The sequence below is a fragment of the Apteryx rowi genome, unplaced genomic scaffold (genome assembly GCF_003343035.1).
Source record: "Apteryx rowi isolate R43461 unplaced genomic scaffold, aptRow1 scaffold_97, whole genome shotgun sequence".
NCBI lineage: Eukaryota > Metazoa > Chordata > Aves > Apterygiformes > Apterygidae > Apteryx > Apteryx rowi.
This window is the reverse complement of record NW_020451282.1, coordinates 1,815,007-1,836,736: the sequence shown is the minus strand read 5'-3', so window position 1 is coordinate 1,836,736 and position 21,730 is coordinate 1,815,007. Positions and strand designations below refer to the sequence as shown.

The following is a 21,730-nucleotide window of genomic DNA, read 5'->3' as shown; positions in this document are numbered from 1 at the left end:
AACTTAAGTTAAATAATACACATACCTTAAGCTGAAGGCCTAAAAAAACAAATGTTCATTTTTGCAAAGGCAAATGTAGACAAACACAGAGGTGTGTATGTAGGAAGTTTTGTGTGAACATATACTAATATAATTTCCTTTAAAAAAATACCAGGGTTTCTACTGATACAACATAATATTATACATTGTTTTTGCCACTCAGCCCTGAATACTTCAGAAAGAAGTATTTGAAATGGCCTTCTTGTTTTTTTTCATAGCTACTACTACGGAAAGAAAGATGCCTACTCCTGAAATCAGTATGAGTTTCTGTGACTAAGAACTGTACACCTGAATCATTTAACTGGACACATCTGGAACAAAAATATATCAAAGATCTAGTTTCCTGAGCACAGACCTGTCAGTTTGATCATCAAAGACTGTGCAAAGTATAGCTCACATTATGCACACATATATATCCACTCATATATATTACTTGCCCTGGTGAGCATAAAACCCAGGAAAGACCTGACAAGCATATGTGGAGGAGAAGGCCAGCTCATGGAAGATTGCTCATAAAGAAAAGAATGAAAGGAAGAGTCCCACAAGAGAGCTGTAAGAAAGTAATAACTGTGGAGGCATAAAAGGAAAGAAGAATATATATGTAAAGCAGTACATTTAAATAAGACTGTACATTTCCATATAGCCCTTATCAACCCACTGTAGATAAGCCATTCAATTGTTAACAAACCCTTCAAACAAGAAGCAAAGTAACATTACCCTATTTTACTGATGAGGCTCTAAGAGATGCAATAAATGATTTGCGTAAGGTCACACAGGAAATACATGAGAGAAGAAACCTTGATCACCAAGTTCCAGTTCTGTGTCCTACACACAAATCATCTCAGTGCCTGGATTCCCCATAAAATTTGAATCAACTGACATTCAAAATTTAAACATCTCAGGGAATAAGATAAATGTGAAAATCTCTTTTACTGATGGCAAGTCATAAGTCATATTAAGTCTGTTCTTGTTCCCACGGAAGAAAACGGAAAACCTTTAACCGGTATTTGTGGGAACAGGGCACCAATACTTTGATCTTTCCCAAAAACACAGATTTAGTGGCACTACAGTGAAATTAAAGATAACAATATGAAAGATTTAGCGATAAGCATCTCAGTAACTTTGCATAGACCAAAAGATCACAAAGACTTTTTTTTTCTTTTTTACACCAAGTGGTTTTAAAAGGAAAATATCAGCAAAACAATGAATATCTTGTGACATTTAATAACAAGGGGGAATGAATTAATGTTGCATTTCAACTGCATTCCCACTTACTTACAGTATCACATTTGCATCCATCTCCAAGAATCCCTCATGATTAATATTAGTGCAATGAATGTTAAGACATAGCAACATCGATTTACCTCCTCTTATAAAACATCACTAAATATTCCTGAATAACAAGAAAAAAAAGCTTTATTCAGTTATTTGTATTGCGAATGTGTCTCAGGAAATACCTTTAAGTAAAAGCAATTGCTTTTGGTGATTGAATTGCTTTCAGGAGTTCAGAGAAATTATAGCAACTCGTTGCAAGTATTTCACCTTTCAGCAGAGAGATGAATAATTGCTGAGTGATGAAAAAGATATAAAATATAAATAGCGTGTGCGAAACAGTCATGGTAAGTATCATTCTTCTGCAAGCTGAAGACAATATTGATGAATTTCCCTACATTGCATAAAATGAATAATCCTATGCTGAATAATGAAATTAAATATTCCATCCTCCCAGTAGAAAAGCATAAAATACTTGAAACAGACTGCATTCCCAGATGTAATCTAAATCTCCACTGAGAGTGCAAGAACCCCATTGCCTTTTGAGGGTCACGCAGAAAATGCGCCACAGAAAACTCATTGTTTCATTATATGTAGAAAAAATACAATAATCAATATAACACCTGTATTAAAGTATAACAACCAAAGGAATAAAGAGTTGAGAAAGAGATTTACCCCCAAATACATTTGTAATAATAGATGGAAAAACAGCCTTTGCTTTGACAGCTACAGAAACCAATGTATCAAAAGAAGAACGTGTCACACAGAAGAACATTTTCCTCCTCTCATGATTTTTGCCACTATTTGAAAACAATCAAGTACAGCTTGACATGTGATGTGTGGAAACTGTATTTAAGCTAGCATGACATGGTAAGGGCAAGCATCTCCCGTGAGACACTTTGCATTTCTATTTTTCCATCTTCCATTTTGTGTCTTTTTTTTTTAAAGCACAACATCGCATGGCAAGGAAAACACAAAAACAATTGGACCAGACACTGTGCTTCAGAAACAGGCCTTTTGGTGAACCTGAAGAGTTCAAAGAGGAATCTGGCAGCAACTGATTAAATGAAAATCCCATTGCTAAGGGGAAAAGTATTCTAACGGCACAAATCTGGAGGGCCAGCCATCTCCTATTCTAACTACTTCCCTTGCAATCGTCTCTCGTGGTGGGATGTCTTCAGTGGCTCACAGTCCTTCTCCCTCAGTTCGTATCTGACATACCACATTCACATCTGACTCCTATTGTACCACAAGTAGCATGGAAAAAGAAAAAAAAAAACAAACAAAAACAAATCCGAAGACCAAAGGCTTCTAAGAGACAGAAAGGCCAAACAGCAGTTTACCATCGGCAGTGCTTTTGGATATAATTCTGCTGTCCTAAAAATGCTGGTGCCCCTGTGCCTGAGCAGGGTGGGATTTTCCCTGGGAAAATGAAAAAGACCTTCATGCTGCTGTCACTCATGAGTGCGCTTGCCAAGAATGGGGCAGTTTGATCTGTGGTAGACGCTCACCCAAAGGGAAGGCTGAATTGGCACATGCTCCTGCCATTCCTGTTGCTGCCAGCTTTTAGAAGTAAGCATTCCTCTGACAGGCAGGCAACATGGACGCTACTTCAACCTTTCTCACGGCAGCTCTTTCCTGTCGGGGTCTCTGAAGCCTGGGATGCACTGGCAGGCTTTTAATTCATTAACATTGAAACAAGCAACAGAAAATACCTTCTTGCTCACAAAAAATAGAACAGGTCTCAGACTCTCCTAACCTAGCTGTTTACTATCTTCTTATATACCAGGTCTCCCCTCTACTGTGTGGCTCAGGGAAATGGAATAAATCTATGAAGAGGTCAACAGATTTTCCAGATGCTCTCCATAGCAAAACAGAAATGAAAACCTAGCAGGCTTGGAGACCACACTGGTGAGAGATGACATTCTTATAGTTGAGTTGGTAGAGCTAGAAGACCAGGACTTAATTGTGGTAAAGGCAACAAAGACACCCTCAGCCAAAGTTCAGGGTTACACTTCTATAGGAGGTGCTGTGCACATCTTCAGGAACAAGGCCCATGACACTGACTTTAATCGCGTTATAAGTTACTTGATGCAGAACTGCCTAATCTTTTTACTACTCTGCTTCGATCCATCTTGCAATTACATCACTAGTAGCAGGCAAAGAAACCTTACCAAGGGGTCGAAAAGGGTGATACAGAAGGACATCCTCTTTGCTACCCAAGTCAGATGTTAAGACAGGGTAGGTTTCCATAGCTAGTAAGCCCCTTGGAAGACAACCCTAGCCTAAGTCAGAGCAGTTTCCACACCTCTCCTCACAGCCAGCCTGGTCCAGACACTCCCAGCCGGCTCCCATCAGAACGGTTTCCACAGCACCCAGGGGTGCCACGCACCCACTCATTCCCACGTCCTGACCCAGGGGAGCTCCAGCCAAATCTGACACTGCAGCAGAAGTATAACATCAGCAGGCAGGACAGGAGCTCATCAAGTAGGCAAGGAGGCTTTAAAGAAAGATCTGAAGGAGGAGGGAGGGAAGCAAAACAGTGCGAGAGGAAGGAGGAACGAGCATACAGAAAGGCATGATTAACACCATGCAGTTCACACACGGTGTGAGGGACACAATCTGAGTACAGAATTCTGTTATACGGTATATTTAGTCCTAATCCAGTATTTTGTGCTGCTGTTATGCAGCTGATACAAAAACGAAGACAGCAAGAGGAGGAAGATTTGTCTCACTGCCTTTGGGCCACTTATCTAACAGAAATATTCCCTTCTGGGAGAAGGCATTCAATAGTTCTTTCATTTCAGGTTACAAAGATGACCCTCACCTTGATCTAAAATTTACATTAATCAGACTTCTTCACTTGATCAGCTAGAATATAAATGAGCATGCCTGCTTTGTGCTCATGCCAAAACATGTACAATGAGAACGTGGAAAAAACACAAGGTTCCTGCTGAGCAAAAAAGGTTCCAGGATGTGTTTCCTTGTATGATAATGGAAACAGCCATCTATTTTTCCTTATAATAGATTAAATTTCCTTTGAAGTGAAAAGTATGCATAAAGAAATAGTTGCTGCTTCTTCCAGAAACCATCAGGGAACACTACAAGGAACATGATTTTGTAGAAGAGAAACATTTAACTCATAAGCTATAGCACACAAAAGACTGAATCTTACATCATAATTTTGGAATCATTTTTAATATGATTTGTGGGTTCACTGTAAGAAGGACAGTATCAATACAGTTGGATCTAGGCTACAGGAAAGAATTTAACTGAACCCCATTTATTCAACTGCTATGTAGGACAAAGGCTTTATTTAGAAAGCCAGGAAGAATTTTCCATAGAAGCTTCACAAGAAAATAAAAGTTCTCATCTTATTTCAATATACACTGTTGCAACGCTGCATTTTTAGCCTTGCGTGGGACTTGTGTTTTTGCAATTTTTAAGCTCTTTCAAAGAATAAACTTCAGCACAACATTTCTCCCCAAACCTGGCTGTTCCTTGTGTTTTCCACAGAGATTTGTTCCAGCTCCTAATTTTATCTGCACTTCACACTTACATTCTAGTCTAGACCTAGGAAGATTCACTGACTAGTAGTCGAAATCAATAGCAATTCATAGAAGCTCCCAGGACTTTGGTTTAGGATAATTGATTACTGTGGCCCTGCTGAGGCTCTATACTGTTTTAACGTAGGCATATCCCTGAGTTGTTTCCTCTGTTGGTCATTTAGTGCACACTATTTTCATTGTAAGGAGTGAGCTGTGATGCCTACAAATCAAGCTCTACCAGTTTGATACTTCCTACACGGTGGTTGTGTCATTCCTATGCCGTGCCTCAGCTAAGGGAATTTATTTCAACTGTCCACAGTTTTCGTGCAGGTTCTGTACATCCGGGGAGCAGGGGACAGAATCAGGCCTCACTACGCTTGATAACATAATGATTTGATTAGTTGATCTTACTACAAAAGAAAAAACAAGTCCTAACTTTTAAATAACTATCCACTTGCACCTTTCTTCTTATTCCTTAAAGATACGTGGCAGTTTTCACTGTTGAACAGCAATTTTACAATAGGCATGTCATGATGGTAAGGATGCCACTGGACAGTGTCCAGTTTTTGAATCTCTATCTTTCAGACCTGTTCTCCAAGAGCTAAAGGTTTCTGGAATATATTATCAATAGGTTAATGGATTTGGCCTTTTCTTCAAATTCCAATGTCTTAACTTAGGAAGAGAGATGACCCAGTATTTATATTCTAAGTACCCCTAATAGCCACAATATCAGTGCTTTTTATCGCAGAGCATTCTCCCACTGCTCCACTAAAAGCTTGTACTCTACAGGTTTTATTAAAAGCCCAGAGTTACAATTACGTTGCCTGTACCATTTGGCTCTTCTCAACCACAGGAACAGTAACTGCTGCATAAGTGTGTGCTCCTTCAAGCTGTCTTGTACCTAATATCTGCTAATGCAAGGTATTGATCCAGTACTCAAAAATGACTTAGTAGTATAATGTCAACTCAATTCCATTCTTTAATTCCATGGTCTTTACAACAATGATTCTTCGAACACCATACTGGAGTTGGGAACTCTGGCAGCAGTCTCACACTGGTGGTGTTCTGATGGAAATAACTTAAATGGCTTGCTGTTATTGGCAATAAAATTTGTTGACATCAAAGGCATTTATATGATGCCATTATGATAGTACAAAGGCTTCTGATAACTTTTGCTATATTTTTCCTCATATCAGGATCATGAGGTAGAAAAATAGAAAAAACTCCTACAGGCCTTTTAGCTCTACATGGAAGGCCAAGTTATGGACAATGATGTTAGATGCTGCACAAACGCAAAGTAAAAAGATTGCTTATAACATAAAGAACAACTACAAAGTGCATATGGAGAATGCTAGAGGAGATTAAGTAATGCTAAAAGACTTCTGCTGGCATTAAACCTTTTAGTATACTTTAGGCTTCTTAATTCAAGCATTACAGCTTAAGTTAGACAAAAAAGAGAAGTTAAGGGAAGAAGAAAAGGAATGGTCATAGCAGAGAGGTTGCAGCAGCAATGTGCTTTTCAGCTACCCAGCTAGAACTAGCCAGAAAACAGAATTAGGCCATTAGGTAACCAAGAGGTACCAAAATCATGCTAACATTGCCATCGAGCTTACCCAGAGACAGGGTGACATATTAAGGATATTCTCCTGTCTTACTGGTAATAATGCATATTCATATGGTGACTGGATAATTAAAAGAGGTCTGCATGCCGCAGTGCTGCTCCTTGGGCAATGGCCTCACACTTACGCTCCGTTTAACACTGTTGATACAAGGTGGCCATGTTTCCTCACAAGCTCCTCCCTAAAGCTTCACCCAGATTCATGCCCAATTTAGCTTTCTATTAATGTTTCCTAACATCATAAAATTTACAAAATTTTTCATCCTCTTTTTCTTTCTGTTAAAAGAAATTATTGTATTTATTCATTTATTTCATGTAATATCAGTATTACACGATTTTAATTCATTTGGTGTAGCTCTCTTTCAATACAGTCTTGGAGTACTTCTGGAACTTATTACCTTTATTACACGTGAAGAACCAAGAGGTGAATACTGAGATCCTTTAAATGTGTTTAGGTACCAATATTTCAGTGGTTTCATTGGCAGCTTATAAGAAACAGAGTAAGGGACTAACAAGATTTGTTCAAGGCTGAACGGCAAATGAGTGATGGAACTTAAACACAATATTGCAAAATTCTGAACCAAAGTTGCAATTCTTGGACTTTCCATTACAAGTTTCATTCAGAATTGGAGACACTTGGCAAGAAATTACAAGTAGTGATAGGAAACATTCAACATTCATTAAGTTCAAAGCAAAGGAGAGTCAGTATCAGTGTCAAAATTTTACAGATAAGTAAACTGAGGCATGAAGTGGCAAAGACTTGGCAACGGTCAGTTTAATGGCCAGCAGGAGCCATAGCTCTGGGTTCTAATATAGTGCTCTCTCCCCTCCCTACCCATATTACTTCCAGCATGCAAGTATTCCCTCATTTTTTTTCTTGGTTGGTTGGTTGTGAGAGGTTTTTCTATTGTTAATATTTTTCTCCTTTGGAAATTTTTCCCTAGAATGCAGAGTAGTCTAAAGACTCATTCTGAACTCAAGAGATTTAATTCTGATCTTTGTTACATCAGAATTACTTTGTCTCCATATAGTTTCACCAGATTAAAATCAGAAAGCAGCAGGATCAGAAGCCCCAAATCTCCATTATACAAATATTACTTGAAAAAAGAATCAACCCAACATTTTAAATGCAATCAGCCACGTTTTAGGAAATCACTTTTACTGTAGTACATTTAGTAAATGGCACAGACTTTGCCGTATGTCAGTTAAAGAAAAACAGATCTAATATACAAGCGAAACTGCCTTCAAAGTAGTCTCCATATTTGAATAAGAGTTGCATGCAGAGACTTGCAGAATAGCACTGCTAGGAAAGATTACTTACAATGGTTCGTGTCACGTCCAAAATTTCTCATAGATAGGCCTGTTCATATACATACCAATCATTAATTTGCTTAGAGAATGATGAATTTAGAAGTAGTCACTGGAAAACTTCAATTTAACTAAAAACTGAATCTTAGGTACATTTTTTAAAAGGAATACCTGCATTTTCATCTGTAGAAACATTCAGGTGCCTACTTTATCCACAACCATATGCACATTCAAATTTAAGAGGTAAGAAATCTCTCTCTGTATACACACACACACACACACACACACACACACACTCAGCTGAGAGCAAAATTAAGTGGGTCATTCAACAGAGGAAGGCCTGTTTTCTTATGCATGTCTACATTTTTCAATGGACAGTACTCAATCACTGCAAAGTTGCAAAGTCATATTTAGTTGATGCATTTGCATGTGTAATTAATTATGATTTGTCTGAAACTGTTGTGGGATGCTTAATGTTATGTTTGGAACATATCAGATACCAGAAGTGCCTCAGGTGCATATAAATTATGAATGGAAGAGACCCATTAAGTCACCTAGCTCAGCTCCTGTTTAACAGTATTCATTTTCGTAGCATAATAAGTGGCACCTTGTATTGCTTACTAGCAACTGTTCCAAGGAAAGGGGACAACTTCAATATAATAACAAGGACAAATTATAAGCTACCATAGACTCTTATCATTCACAAAAATACCTTCTTGAAATCAATGACAGAGAACTGGACGGGACCTACTTGGTTTTCTATGTCCAGTCCCCTGGATACATGTACAACATACATAATTTCTCAAACTCCATCTTAAAACTAACCAGGAATTTTTTCCCCAAGTAACTTACAGCAAAGCACAACTGAAATATGTCAGTCTTCTTTTTTTTTTTTTTTAAAGAATAATCTATACATTAGCAGGTATCACCATCAATACTTAATACTTATTCTTAATACTTATTAAAATCCCATACAGTTTAGGAAGATCTGCCTATTAACAGGCGTAGGCAGAATTTCCAACTGGAGCATGCTGGTGGGGATTCTTCTGTCCCAGTATGTAATCTAATCTTCTGCACACCTTGCAGAAAGCCCTTGGCCCAGTGGAGCAGTATTTGCACCATGGTATAGTAGAATAACTCTGTATTTTAACTGAAGTTACAATTGAAGTCATAAAAGACTCATTTTTTGCAAAATTTAGCCAAAAGTCTTTCAGAGCATTATGCTCTCCATTTCCCTGCATGTTTGTTACATAAATAGTCAAACACAACTAACTTTAAAATACCTAGACAGATGTTTCTGAAAAATAGGTACTTTAAAAATACTACTAAAAGCTTTCATTCAGAATTTATACCAATGTTTTTGTTTGGAAATCCCTGAAAATGAGCAATGTGAAAATGAAAATGAAGAACAGATTCAGTTTTCCTCAGAATCTCCAAAGTGAAGTTTTCAAAACTATCTGTAGTAAATTATATAACACACCTCTTTAAAACCTTTCAGCAGGACTTATTTTCTAGTTGCTTAATCTGTCCAAAACGATTTGCAAAAATGCCCATCAGCTTGCTATTGAGGCACTGCAGAGAAATATAAATTCCAAAAGTTTCAAACACCAAGATCAAAAATTTGCTCCAAAGCAAAGGGGTTCAGTAAGTGGTAAACACACAGACGTTTGCTTGCTTGATCTATTTTCAGAATATTCCAGGCAAGTCGCATAGTTCATATTCAATATTAAAACAGTCATGATAGACATTTTTCTCTCTGGTCCTGTAACTTTGTTAAAAGTAACACTGCCTTCATTTACAGAGCATTTTTATTCCAAAGGCCCTAAAAGCAAACTACTGCAATTTCATATGCAATGGTACTATGGAAACGCAGTCCTTCCCCGTGTGGATAGTGATAACAGATAACAGAAATAGAAATGTCTACTCTAATGAGAACTACCCAGGTTTCTTCAACAGCAACAAAAACTTCCAGGGCCTCAGATTTTAAAGACTCACATAGAAGACAGAGGTGCAGACTGCATGGCTTTCAAAGCCTGAGATGACTATATGAGGATTTTTATTACATCTCCATTCCTGTATGGAATACTTGTCACACTAAAAGACTTTAGCTGATGAGCAAAGCAAGTTATATTTTGTTCTTCTTTATGTTAACACTCTGCAAAAGATTGTGCTTTGCAAGGTTAATTTCAAGTCCAAACTCACATGGGAACAAGAATAATTAGACTCATTCAAGAGAATTCTTCCCCTCTGGCAAAGCTGATTGAATTATTTATACATTATCTTTTCATATAATTGTACCTAGAACTGTGTAAATGGTTTTTTTTTTTCCTAACTTCCAATAAATTCATAATACATGTTTTTCAAGTTGGATACACCGCCTGCACCTGTGACAACACAGAATGGATCATTTTTAAAATGGTGCAATGAGAAATTAATCCAGAGGGAAACAGAAGCAGGCGATTTAAAAGCTTCTACAATGACACCATACTGATTAAAACTCATCAGCTGAAGAAATAAAATTAGTAAAACAATAAATCTTGGACTGAATCCTGTTACACTCTTCCACAGGAATAACTTCATTGACTACAACCACATTATGCTAAAATGTGACTGCTACTTACTTGAGCATCAGTTTTGTGATGCTACCCTTTAGCTGTAATTTAATATTCCTTGCTATAGTTCCCAAGTCCCTCTTTGCTGAAGGATCTCAAATTCTGGATAAAACCTGAATATTCTAATGGAATAAGCTACTAAGCTGAAAGAGGAAATCTGACTTGTGATGCTAACGTCCATTTCAGCAGTACTAAGTATTCGCTCTCTCTCCAACAGCAACAAACTGGAGAAAGCTTGAAATAATGTTATTTCAAATAGCGTTCCTGGGTACGTGATAGTCATTTGTTTGCTACGATCAGAACAACAGTCCCAAGTAAATTAGAAAGTAATTCACTCTATGGAGATGTATGTATGCATGCTTTTACAGGCTCAAGATTTCACCCTGTTCTTTATCATCTGCTGAAATTCCAGCCAATTTCCTTTTTGCAATTCACTGTACAGTTCTGAAAACCAAGCGTATTTTAATGCTTCTGGCTATGTTTTTCCTTACCTCTGCAGCAACTTAATAAGAGGTATGGGTAGAGACCATTTGGGGACAACTGCATTAGAATAACTTAATCACATTCATTTAAACTGTGTATGGACAGGAATGATAAGTAAGAAAATTAGGTATTCTGATTAACAAATTAATATTTTTATTAAACAATAAATCTGCAGTGCAGTAATTATCCCAAGGCTATATATATCCCAAGGCTATACAGAATCACCTTAACTTATTTTAAAGCAACTCCGGTAAAGGAAAAGACTGGTCTTTGCTAAGAATGCAAAGGTACATGCTATAAATAGATTTTCACAGTCAGACTCAACTCCTTCAATTCATTTATTTTTGGAAGACAGCTAGATATGAGTATTTTCATAGTTCTATCTCATGCCCTGAAGACACTGATATCCAATGCTCCAGCAATGTACGGTTTGCTTTTGCTACAACACACATTTCAGCTATCTCACAGGATGGTCTCAGACAGTGATTCAATGCTAAAATACTATTTAGCTAGCTCTGATATCTTTCCTCTATCAGACGTGCTCTTTCATCCATTTCTATTTGACTGGCTGATAGCCAAATTCCTGAGATGGGAGGCAATTTAAGGTGATGAGAATAGTTAAAAAGCAATTGTTGCTGCCAAGGATAATAGAGTATCCTCTGGCAAAAGACAAAACCAACCAAAAGTCTTGAACGACAACTTTTGCAAATTTATTAATGGTTTTCATAGCTCCCTAAATCTGGACTTAGTCTCCTAAAAGATGCTGAGACTTCTCTGTATTTCCTGAAAACAAATCATCCTCTAGGTCTTTACAGTCACTATTCACATAGCCTTACTGGTTATAATTATTTTCTATTATTTGGATTGCAGCATTTAGTTATAGATAAAGACCAAAATTTGCACAAGATAAGGCATAAACACAAGACTGTCCCTGCCCTGAAAACTGTGAAAACTGTATTCAATTAAGATAGTCGACAACAGATGATGACCATGTTAGAAATAATGTCGTGTCCAAACCGGACATTGTTTTACCTCAACAGAAGCAGAAGAGCCAACTGAATGCCTCAATCCTTTGGAACGACACTGTTGTAGAAGCTGTATCTATGTAAGCGTCTACAAGAAGTTGTTTTTTATGTGATCCTAGAAATGCAGTTCCCTCTTGGCAGTTTGCACTAGTGACACACACAGTTTTTCTTACAAATGAATCTGTTAGAGTTCAAGAAAGGCTTTGTTTACTATCAGGATTTTACACATTTCGGAGAAGATGACAACTTACGAGTTACACATACTTTCCTTTTTTACTAATTTTATTCCTCAGTTGACACTAATAACATTTCCTGTGTGATTTAAATAAAAGAATCCCTATTGCACACTTCCTAACAACCAGCAAAAACACACATCAAGGAATTTCCCAGCTATTGCATATCTAAAATCCTCATCCTGTTCTGGCGGTCACATGTGGTATTTTGCTTCAAGCTTGAAATTCTTTGGTTTATGCCATGTTTGACTACAGTGGTTAAAAGAACAGGTGCCTGATGCATGGCTTAATCACACACCCACGGACCCAGTGTGGTCCCCAGTCTAGCAGTCAGAGAATACTTTCCTCCTTTTATATTCTTAATTATTATTTATCTAGTATTATATATCCAATTAGTGTGGACCCCTACAGAATCTAAAACAGTTTAAAGAAAAATCAGGCTTTATTTGATCACTGATATCTACTAAAACTTCTTAACAACTCCATTAAAATGATGATTGGGTTTTATTCTAAGTTTGAGCTGTCTTTCTCCAGTTTAATGTAGGTTAAAATATACTTTTTACAGTGCATGCACAATTTTGATATTGGAACTTTGCCTAGCTTTGTTTGTACAATGTATGGTATGTAGTTAATATTTTAGCATAAAGTGACTACTGTATATTGTTTAAACCATAACAGCTTGAGACTTAATTTACTGTTACAAACACCATATAAAAGCAAACTGATCCATGAACATGTATGAGAAAAAAGAAAAAGAGGCCAAAGTATGCTTTGCTGTATCTTTTTTTTTCCCCTCCAATGATCCACCAATTCAATTTACTCTAACTCTTACATTTACTAACAAATATTCAGTTACCTTCCTAGCTTTTGTAACTCCGAGGAGAACACACAAACTTTTGATATTTGGAAACTCAGGTTATTATGACCCATCCAACTACAAACCTGTATCTTAATTTCCACTGGGGTTTATTACTGATACTGATTTGTGAACTCTTCATCACAATTAAGAAATCATTGGTCCTTCTCCCAACAACTAATGAAAATACAAAGTGATTTATATTTTCATGTAATCAAGGATTTACTTCTGATTAAGACTACCAAGAGGAAAATTAAAGGAGAGTATCTGAATATGGGTGGTTCAGAGCATTAGACAAGAAATGATACAAATGTGCAGACCTTTATCTTGTCGGTGGCAAACCTCCTTCTTCCTTCCTCAATAGGTACCATAATCAGATCAAATAGTACAGTCATGCTTGCTTTTCCAGGTCCATAATATTAACTAAAAAAGCCCCAAAATACTGTATTGAAGAGCTCAGCTCAGGCAACCATTTATAATCTTAGCATATTTGTAAAGCTTCAAATGATCAGTGTGGAAAAAGCAAGAAAATAACTGGTCAGAAATGGAAAATATGTCATGCCTCATTATAGAAGAGAACTTTATCCTCTAGTTTTCTGGAGCATCAGAAAAAGCCAATCTGAATTGCTTATACTACTTAATGCAAAGAATCCTTCCAGAAATGACAGATTGTTTTTCAGTATTTCAGGAATTCTCTTAAGCATCCTTAAGTATCAACCATGTGTTTATAGAAAAGAACTTTCTTCCAGTCCCATCAGCAACACTGTGTACACTTTATGCTGGAGCACGCACCTATTTCTGAGGCTCAGGACACAGTCAGTGATTGTGCTGATTAATGATCTGCTGCAGTACAGCCAGTCATACATATAGTGCCTTGCTGCTGTAGAAAGATTCATCATTAGGGATAAGAACTATATAAGAACTGCAGTACGTGATGCCAACCTACTCCTTACATCTTAGCAAAACTAAACACTGAATTATATTAGTGTAAACAATTCTCAAATTATCGGGTGATTTGGTATCTACAGTTGTATAGGTAATTGCAAAATCATTTATGTTTAATGCCTAAATTATCTAAGCTGAAAGGTCTCAAATCCTAGAGTGAACAGATAAAGTCAATGGAAACTGCTTTTGCAAAACTTTGAAATTTTGGCCACTTAAAAAGAACCTGAAATTAATGACTAATCATTGCTAAACAGCTAACCATGAATTTCCAACTATTTAGCACAGTCATTTTTCAAATGAAAAACCTTTACATTGCTTCAGAAAACAGTTACTTAAAAGGAAAATTCTTGGGAGAGATAAATAGGCTCAGGTGCCACAACTTTTTTCCTAAATTCATCATCAAATGACTAAATACTAAGCATTGGCAACAAACATTTTTAGCTGACAACAAAGTATTTGCTTCTGACTACATTTTTGCAAGGTTAGAGTTGCCATATGAAAAAAACAAAAAACAAAAAAACCACCTTCACACATTTTGCTCTGTGCAAAAAACAACTGATCCCTAGCAACAAACCTCTTGTTGATGCTCAAATTCCCTCCCATTCATTACACTATGGCAGTTCGACAGCCCTTCTCTGGAGCAAAGAGGTATTGACTTACATTTTCCCAAAATAAAATAGTTTTCCTACCATTTCTTCAGTTCTGTTATGTTTTTTTACAAGATTTCTCTCTCTCCCCTGAACATTTTGCCACTATTTCTAATGAAGATTCCCACATACGGATGGAAGTAATGTAAAATGGGATCTCACCATGCGATATTCAGATTCTAGGTTGAAATTCCAGCACACCTATTTGGCCCTAACAACCCTTGTTTATATAAGCATTAAGTGGCGCTAGGTCTGACTAACTTAAAATTTTTAGTACAACTATTTAAAAATATTATTATTATAAAGCATTTTATTTTGTTAAGCACTTCAGTAATACAGCGAAAGAAAGATCTTTATCATGAACAGCTTGCAATCCAAATATCAGATGAGAAATGGCAAACTGCAACACAGCAACCAGAAGTTAAGTGTTGATACTTGGTGTGCATTTTGTGTATTCACAAGTTTCATATGATACATTTCTTTTTTTAAATTTTTTCTCACCTACATACTATTCTTCACTATGGCTTTGCAGGATAGGGCACTGGAGTCCTTTTAGTCAGCAGTCTTCAGTAGAACATAATTCAACGTTCATCAAATTCTACAGAAAACCTCCAATTGATATTGGTCAGATGTAAATTATGTATCAAAATCTTTATCTTTTTCCTACTGTTGACTCTTATTTTTATTAGAAGGCCAGTATTCCTCTGTTGAAAAAATGGAGACCAAAGAGTATATTACATTAATCCAGAATCTAATCAGCCTGTTGAAAACAGCTATTTTTTTTCCCCCTCACTTGTTCACCTAGGAGTGTTTTCATTTGGAGAGCAAAGAAAACATTCCTCAACAATTATATTCTACAAGAGCTTGCGCCCCTAAAGTAAAGGTAGTTAGTACCTCTGCAATCCCCTACTTCTAAGTTACAGACCTGATTTTAGCTTTGCAGGCATCCTCGTTTTGCTGTTAAAAAAGCAAGAGACAGAGAGGGACGACGCAGGAGAAGGCAAGGCTCTGGGAAGTAAAGGATAAAAGAAGAACACAAATGTGAGGAAAAGCTACTCACATTAGCTAGAAGCAGCTCAACTGGAATCTGGCTCCATGGTGTAGTATACACCTTTTAAAAACATGAATCTGGCAGAACCTTCCTTGATAGAGCAAGAAGTGCTAAAGTGTAGTATATAGAGGCCTCAAAAGAAGAGAAATCATGTCTGTAAACTCTCGAAGCAGAAGGTGAATGCTTGAGGAAAAGAGTGCTCTGGGGGGAAGCGGGCTGTCATGCACTCAAGGCATTTTTTCAAGGGGGCAGAGAATGCACTGTGAATGCAGCTTGCACACAGTCATCATGTCTGAGGAATTTTTATAGAAACAACCTTATCTCTCTCGAGGACACAAATTTGCCATCTTACTGCTCCACAGATGCCAAGAGAATCCTGCGTATTTGTTTTCAGCTTAGCATTCAATTGCATAGCACTGGAGCAGGCAACAGAAGCTGTGCAAGCCTAGGCACCTTCCCCAGCCTTGGGGCTCTTCCCAGCACCCTGTGTCTGCCCTGTGTTATTCAGGTGCAGTCATACCTGCCACTAACTTGGTCTCCATCTTATTTTGATCTTACAAAGCCTTTGCTTTTTTGTTGTTGCTATTTACTTCTTAAGTAAATTAACTTCCCCAAGATACAGTGCCTAACGATGTGAATATGCATGATATGCCTCAAATATCAGAATACATTAGATTATAAAAAGGCCCTATGGTGATTTGCTAATTAGCTTAACCCTTTTGGGACACAAAAGAAGGAATTTTTTTTTTATTAAAACAGGATAACCCTGGCCTATATTGATCTGACTGAGAAATGAGTATTTTAGTCAAGACGAGTCTCAAGATGAGTACATACTGGAACTGGGGATGTTGTTTCCATAGCAATGCCATGACAGCCTCTAGAGTGAAATAGTGTGCTACCAGGAAATGAAGGGAGCTCAAGTGCTAAGAGCTACATAGTTGTGTGAGCAATCCAAATACATTCTCATAAAGAATATTTAGTACAGCTAGATAGTCCGAAGATTGCTGCTGATGTGAAGTAAGCCTTATCAGTATGCTTCCAGCAGTCCTGTTTTCTCTTTCACTACACCCAAGATGACTTATCTACAGGCTTAAGCTATGGGCAACACTGCTAAGCTATTTCAGACAGAACATTAACAAATGCAGCAACCTCTACCTCACTTCTTTTGCAGTGCAGAATATCTTCTACAATTAAGGACACAGACTCTCTTTCTCTGTAACACAACCAAACACATTAAACCTTTCAGCGAAGAAAGCCTCGTACGCATCCTTATTTACTAACTGACCTTCCCCCTTCCTTTCCTCTCACCTCCCCTCCCTTCCCTCCTCCTGTCCAGAAGATACTGAGCAAATCTGCTTGCAAGTGAGAAGCAATGTACAGAAGTCTCTCATATTGCTCACAAAAATGTACCTAGCCATAGCATAAAATTCACTTGTCTGCTTCTCACCTCAGTTGGTGTTTATGCTAATAAGAGCAAAACAGAAAATCACTAATTATATTTTATTTGCCTAAGGCTTTACCTAAGGCAAATACTCCGGTCAATTTTGCAAAGCTGATCTAAAATACTTTCCAAAAGAGCCAGAAGGAGAATTAACTTAGAGATCTGCATTGCTTTGTCTTTTCATTAAGCAAAGAAATGAATAATTCTCAGTAAAACTGCTCAAATAATGGCTAAAACCTGACTGTTCTCAAATAAAGTTCCAAAAGGCAAATTATTTTACTTAAAAAAAACTCAGCATAGTGCTGCTAATCTGACAGTCTTTCTCCAGCATTTCCCATGTAATCTGTAAAGACATTCAAATATGGGCTGAACGTCCAGAAACTCTAACGCTGTATTTGTTGCTTGTGTCACTGTCACAACCAGCCTCTCAGGTAAACAGATTGCAGTTCATTGTATGTAGCAATGCTGCCTCAGAGGGAAAGTAGAAAGACAAATACATATCACTGCCAGATTCCTTATTAACAAATGCTACTTCAGACTAAAATATTTTTTATTTATAGTTTTAAACATGTATTTCAAGGAATCAAGCCTTGTACATAAAACAGCAAGATGCTTCACTTCTGTTTTTCACCTAGCAAAGGTACGAGCTGAGCATTTTTAAAACTGTCCGACCTTAGTCTTCCTAAGTGTGTAGCGGAAGGCACCAAGCCCAGCAACATTCATTTATAATTTAAACTGTTTGCTTGGCACAGTTTTTTCATTTTAATATGTCTAGTCCTAATTGCAAACCGCACCCCCCCACTTTTTTTTTTTTTTTTTAACCAGAGGCTAATCTACTTCCCAGAGTGCTTTATGCAACTGAGTTTTCCACAGGACAGAAATGGAGTTTCCTTATGGGACAGATTTTGAAATACAGTGGAACATGTGCCCCTGCAATTTTACAAGGACTTACAAGGTTCTCCAGGGACAAAAAGATATCTGTTGAAAGCCTGATAAATGTTTAACTCACTCATCTCCTCCTTCCAGCTGTCCTGCTCTCCTATTTTGGAACACCTATCTCAACTTTCTGTTCATCCATAAGTTCAGTAGGTAAAACTTATCTGTCTGATGCTCTGGATCAGACAGCTGAGTACAAATAAAATCTGCATCGTCTGAAGTGGATACAATCCACTGGACTACACCCTTGAATATGTACTGGTACCCAGCCACAAAAGTCAATCTGCTGCCAACGTGGCCTGTGTAGCCAGAACTGTTTGTCTCCTAATAGTGAGCATTCATTTACCTAATGTTCTCTCCTATCACTGCCTAAACTCTCGCATCACAAACCTGCCAGGTGTTCATTCAAGCCCACCCAAAAACAGCAGTAATATCTGTATCTGAATCCAGGATACAAATGCAGGTATCCCAAAGTTATCCAGGTAAGTATCCTAAAGCCTCTATCCCAGATACAGGAATTGTTTCCTATCCTAACACTCAGAAACATACTCTTCGTTTCCCCTTCTTCAGCAATCTTAGAAAATACCCGGAAATTGAGCATTCTACTATACATGAACTGGGTAGTGTATTAAGAGTTAAAACAATGATTCAATCACAAACTCTCAAAACATTTTATCAGTAAATATTACACAAAGGGAATGTGCTGATGCTTAAACACAGTTCACGGTTGTGATTGAATACAACAGTTAAACATACAGGAGTAGAAGCAATAACATCCTGAACAGAGCTATTCAATCCCAAATATCTGTGCTGTCCATGCTGTTCCATCAGGTATATGGTAGCAGTTACGATCATAAGAGAAAGTCTGTTTTTCAGCTCTTTCCTAGTATTTTGCTAGAATTTGAAACATCTTTGGAAGCCAAGCACTTCTGAAGACTGCATACAAGAGTTTTCATAAAAAGGTCAAATAAAATAAAACAGTTAGCCACAGCTATGAAATGTATGGTTTTCATAAGCAGTTTCTTTAAACCTTCCAACTCAATTTCCTCATCTGTAAATTAGGGGACAAATAAATTTATCTACCAATCTTTTAATCTCTTGTAAGGACTGGTTGATCAATGTGTATAAAGGTTTTGAAGATAAAAGGCTCAACATGAACATGAACAATTATTCTTCACTGCTATATTCACAGTACTTATGCTCTGATTATTTCAATATTTCCATAGTAAGCCTTTTATTTTCAAGAATTTACACATATTTGGGGTTTAAAAATTCATTTGGGACTGCAATTTCTTTCAGTCAGTAAGCTCTTAGCATGGGAAATCACTTAATAAAAATTCATATCGTACTCATGAAATGTAATAAATATATATTTGTTTTTTAAAAAGTTGTCAGAGATGTTTCTCTTGGCAATCCATATTTTTTAAAACAGCTTTTCACATAACAAAAAGGATCGCCAAAAGCAAAGACTCATCTTACATAAGTACCTGGAACCTGGTCTGGTTATCATACGCAGACATACAGAGATTCCCATGCTTGGTCTAACTCACTGCTTTGCTGTTTTGGTTAGAGAAGAAAAATATATTGCAGGCATCTACAGAAGCATCCAGAACAGGCACAAGACTAAAGGATGAAGCTACAGAGAGAAGGATTCTGTCAGCAGCCACGCTACTGCTGCTGCCGCATACAGGTGTGCTGGCAAACAATTTTCCCATTCTGTTCTCTCATACTAAAGGACGGTAGTACTGTTGCTTGAATATTAAAGGCAGGCATAGCTACACTCTAAGGGATGAAAACTTATATATATTTGGGACCACTTAGAAATTGGTCCCCAAAACAATCTTATTGAACAGAGCACAATTTAACATGCTTAATCTAGACAGGTGGAAGACAGAAAAAGAGTATGAGTTTGGAAACTAATTGAGATATTCCCTACAATCCCCATGTAGAAGCACCTCCATTCAATACCGCAAACGTAGTTCAGTTGGTTTTATTTTTTAAGGACATTAAGACTTATTTGACTTAATGAAAGTTCTTCCTGTGATTTTAACATAGTGTGAATCAAGCTCCATAGATGATTTGTGATTGGGGAGGAGGGGGAAGACCATCAGGAACAGGGGAAAAAACAAGCTTCCCTTCACTTTTGTGCTTTCTTTTAGAAATTTGCACTCAGTAGGTCAACAACTTCACTTTGATGTCTAACACTCCCTCATACAAATCCACAGAGAAATCACCAAAGAAATGCAGTATTCTGAGCTGGTCCCATGAAATAACCTACTTCTCTTCTTACTGGTCCCTTTTTGTTCTGCAAACACAGAGAATCACTTTTCTTGGCTCCATTTTCTTTTGCTCCTCTTCCAAGCCATCCTGTTGCTGTGCGGAGGGCAGCATCGCAGATGACTGCAATGATCCCACAACACAGCTTTCAGGAGAGTACCAGCACTTGATATAGAAATGACTGCATTAATTGCAAACACAACAACTTGCATGAAGCAGCTGAGCCTATAACCCAAACTGTGCCCAGCTCAGACATTAGGGTTCTGGGAAGCAGGATGATGGAGAACAGGGGGCACAGGCAGGGTAAGGACTGATCTTTCAGAAAAAAAGTGTGGAGAAATTAAAGTATGAAATGTTTTCAGGAAATAAGAATATAGAGAGAATATAGTCATGTGGATAGTTACCATTCCATTGGCATCAGTTTCCTGGTTATTTGCAGTTAACCAACTCTGAGATTTGTATTTTTCACACAAATTCCCTGCTTTTTATTAGCTCTTAGCTGTCTTTTATGATGTCTGAGCATTTTCTGTTACATGCACGGCAGAGATTCTGATGAGTGTAAGGTATATATTTAAAATCTCCAAAAAAAAATTAATCTTAAAGGCCCTCTTAAACTTCACCAATACTAACAACACGAATCAAGGAATCACAATAAAGGATACTGAAGCTCCTGTCTGTGATTGCTAAATGCCAGAGGTTAATCCTGAGATCATCCGCTGACATGTATGTCTCACAGTCACTGTTGACAGATATTGAGTTGACATGATAGGTGTGACCATTAGCGAAGATTCTCCGGGGAGTTACTTCTACCATCAAATCCATAGGTTTCAATACAGGCACCTGCAAAAAAACAAAACACAAACCAGGAGAGTAAGAATTTCAGATAAATTTTTGCTGGCATGATAAGAGCCTGGACGAGAGCAAGCATTCAAAGACGGTGACATTATAGAACTTCCCAGCAGTGCATGCAAATTGAATTTCTCCATGGATGAGTAGCTGGGCAAGGCCATCCCTGCCAAGAGAGAAGGCACAGACAGAAAGAGCCATGGAGGGCCAGGCAGTGTGATGGAAAGTCTGGACTGTCAGAAGGGACACACTGGTGGCTGCCACAGAATGAGCCAGTCCCACAGCAGGAGTTATTGTCCCACATATGCAGGAGGTTCTGGCACTGGCAAGCAGACGGTGAAGTCCTAGTATTTTGGTGTCCCTGAAGAGTTGTTGCCTATTGTAAATCACTGACAGTATTTATTTTGCTACCTGATGTATATGTCTCAAAAAAGTAGCAAAAAGGGTGCAACTTCCCCAAAAATGAATTCTTAAAAACAAAGCCAATATGGGCAATGACATACTGTACATATGCACGTACTTCTAAAAAGAATAAACCACAGACTATCACTGACCATTGTGCTCTCATTATTTCCCTGTCACTTCAATGTCAC

The 21,730-nt window shown here is 37.6% G+C and overlaps 1 protein-coding gene across 2 annotated transcripts in view; it reads right to left on the bottom strand.

Moving 5' to 3' along the window:
- Positions 1–21,730, bottom strand: part of PPP2R2C (protein phosphatase 2 regulatory subunit Bgamma) — a 208,568-nt gene that overhangs the window by 31,130 nt on the left and 155,708 nt on the right. For both annotated transcript variants that reach the window (XM_026054833.1, XM_026054832.1), the window contains one exon: positions 20,954–21,131. In XM_026054833.1, coding sequence (XP_025910618.1) covers positions 20,954–21,131 — 178 coding nt within the window. The remainder of the gene's footprint in view (positions 1–20,953; positions 21,132–21,730) is intronic.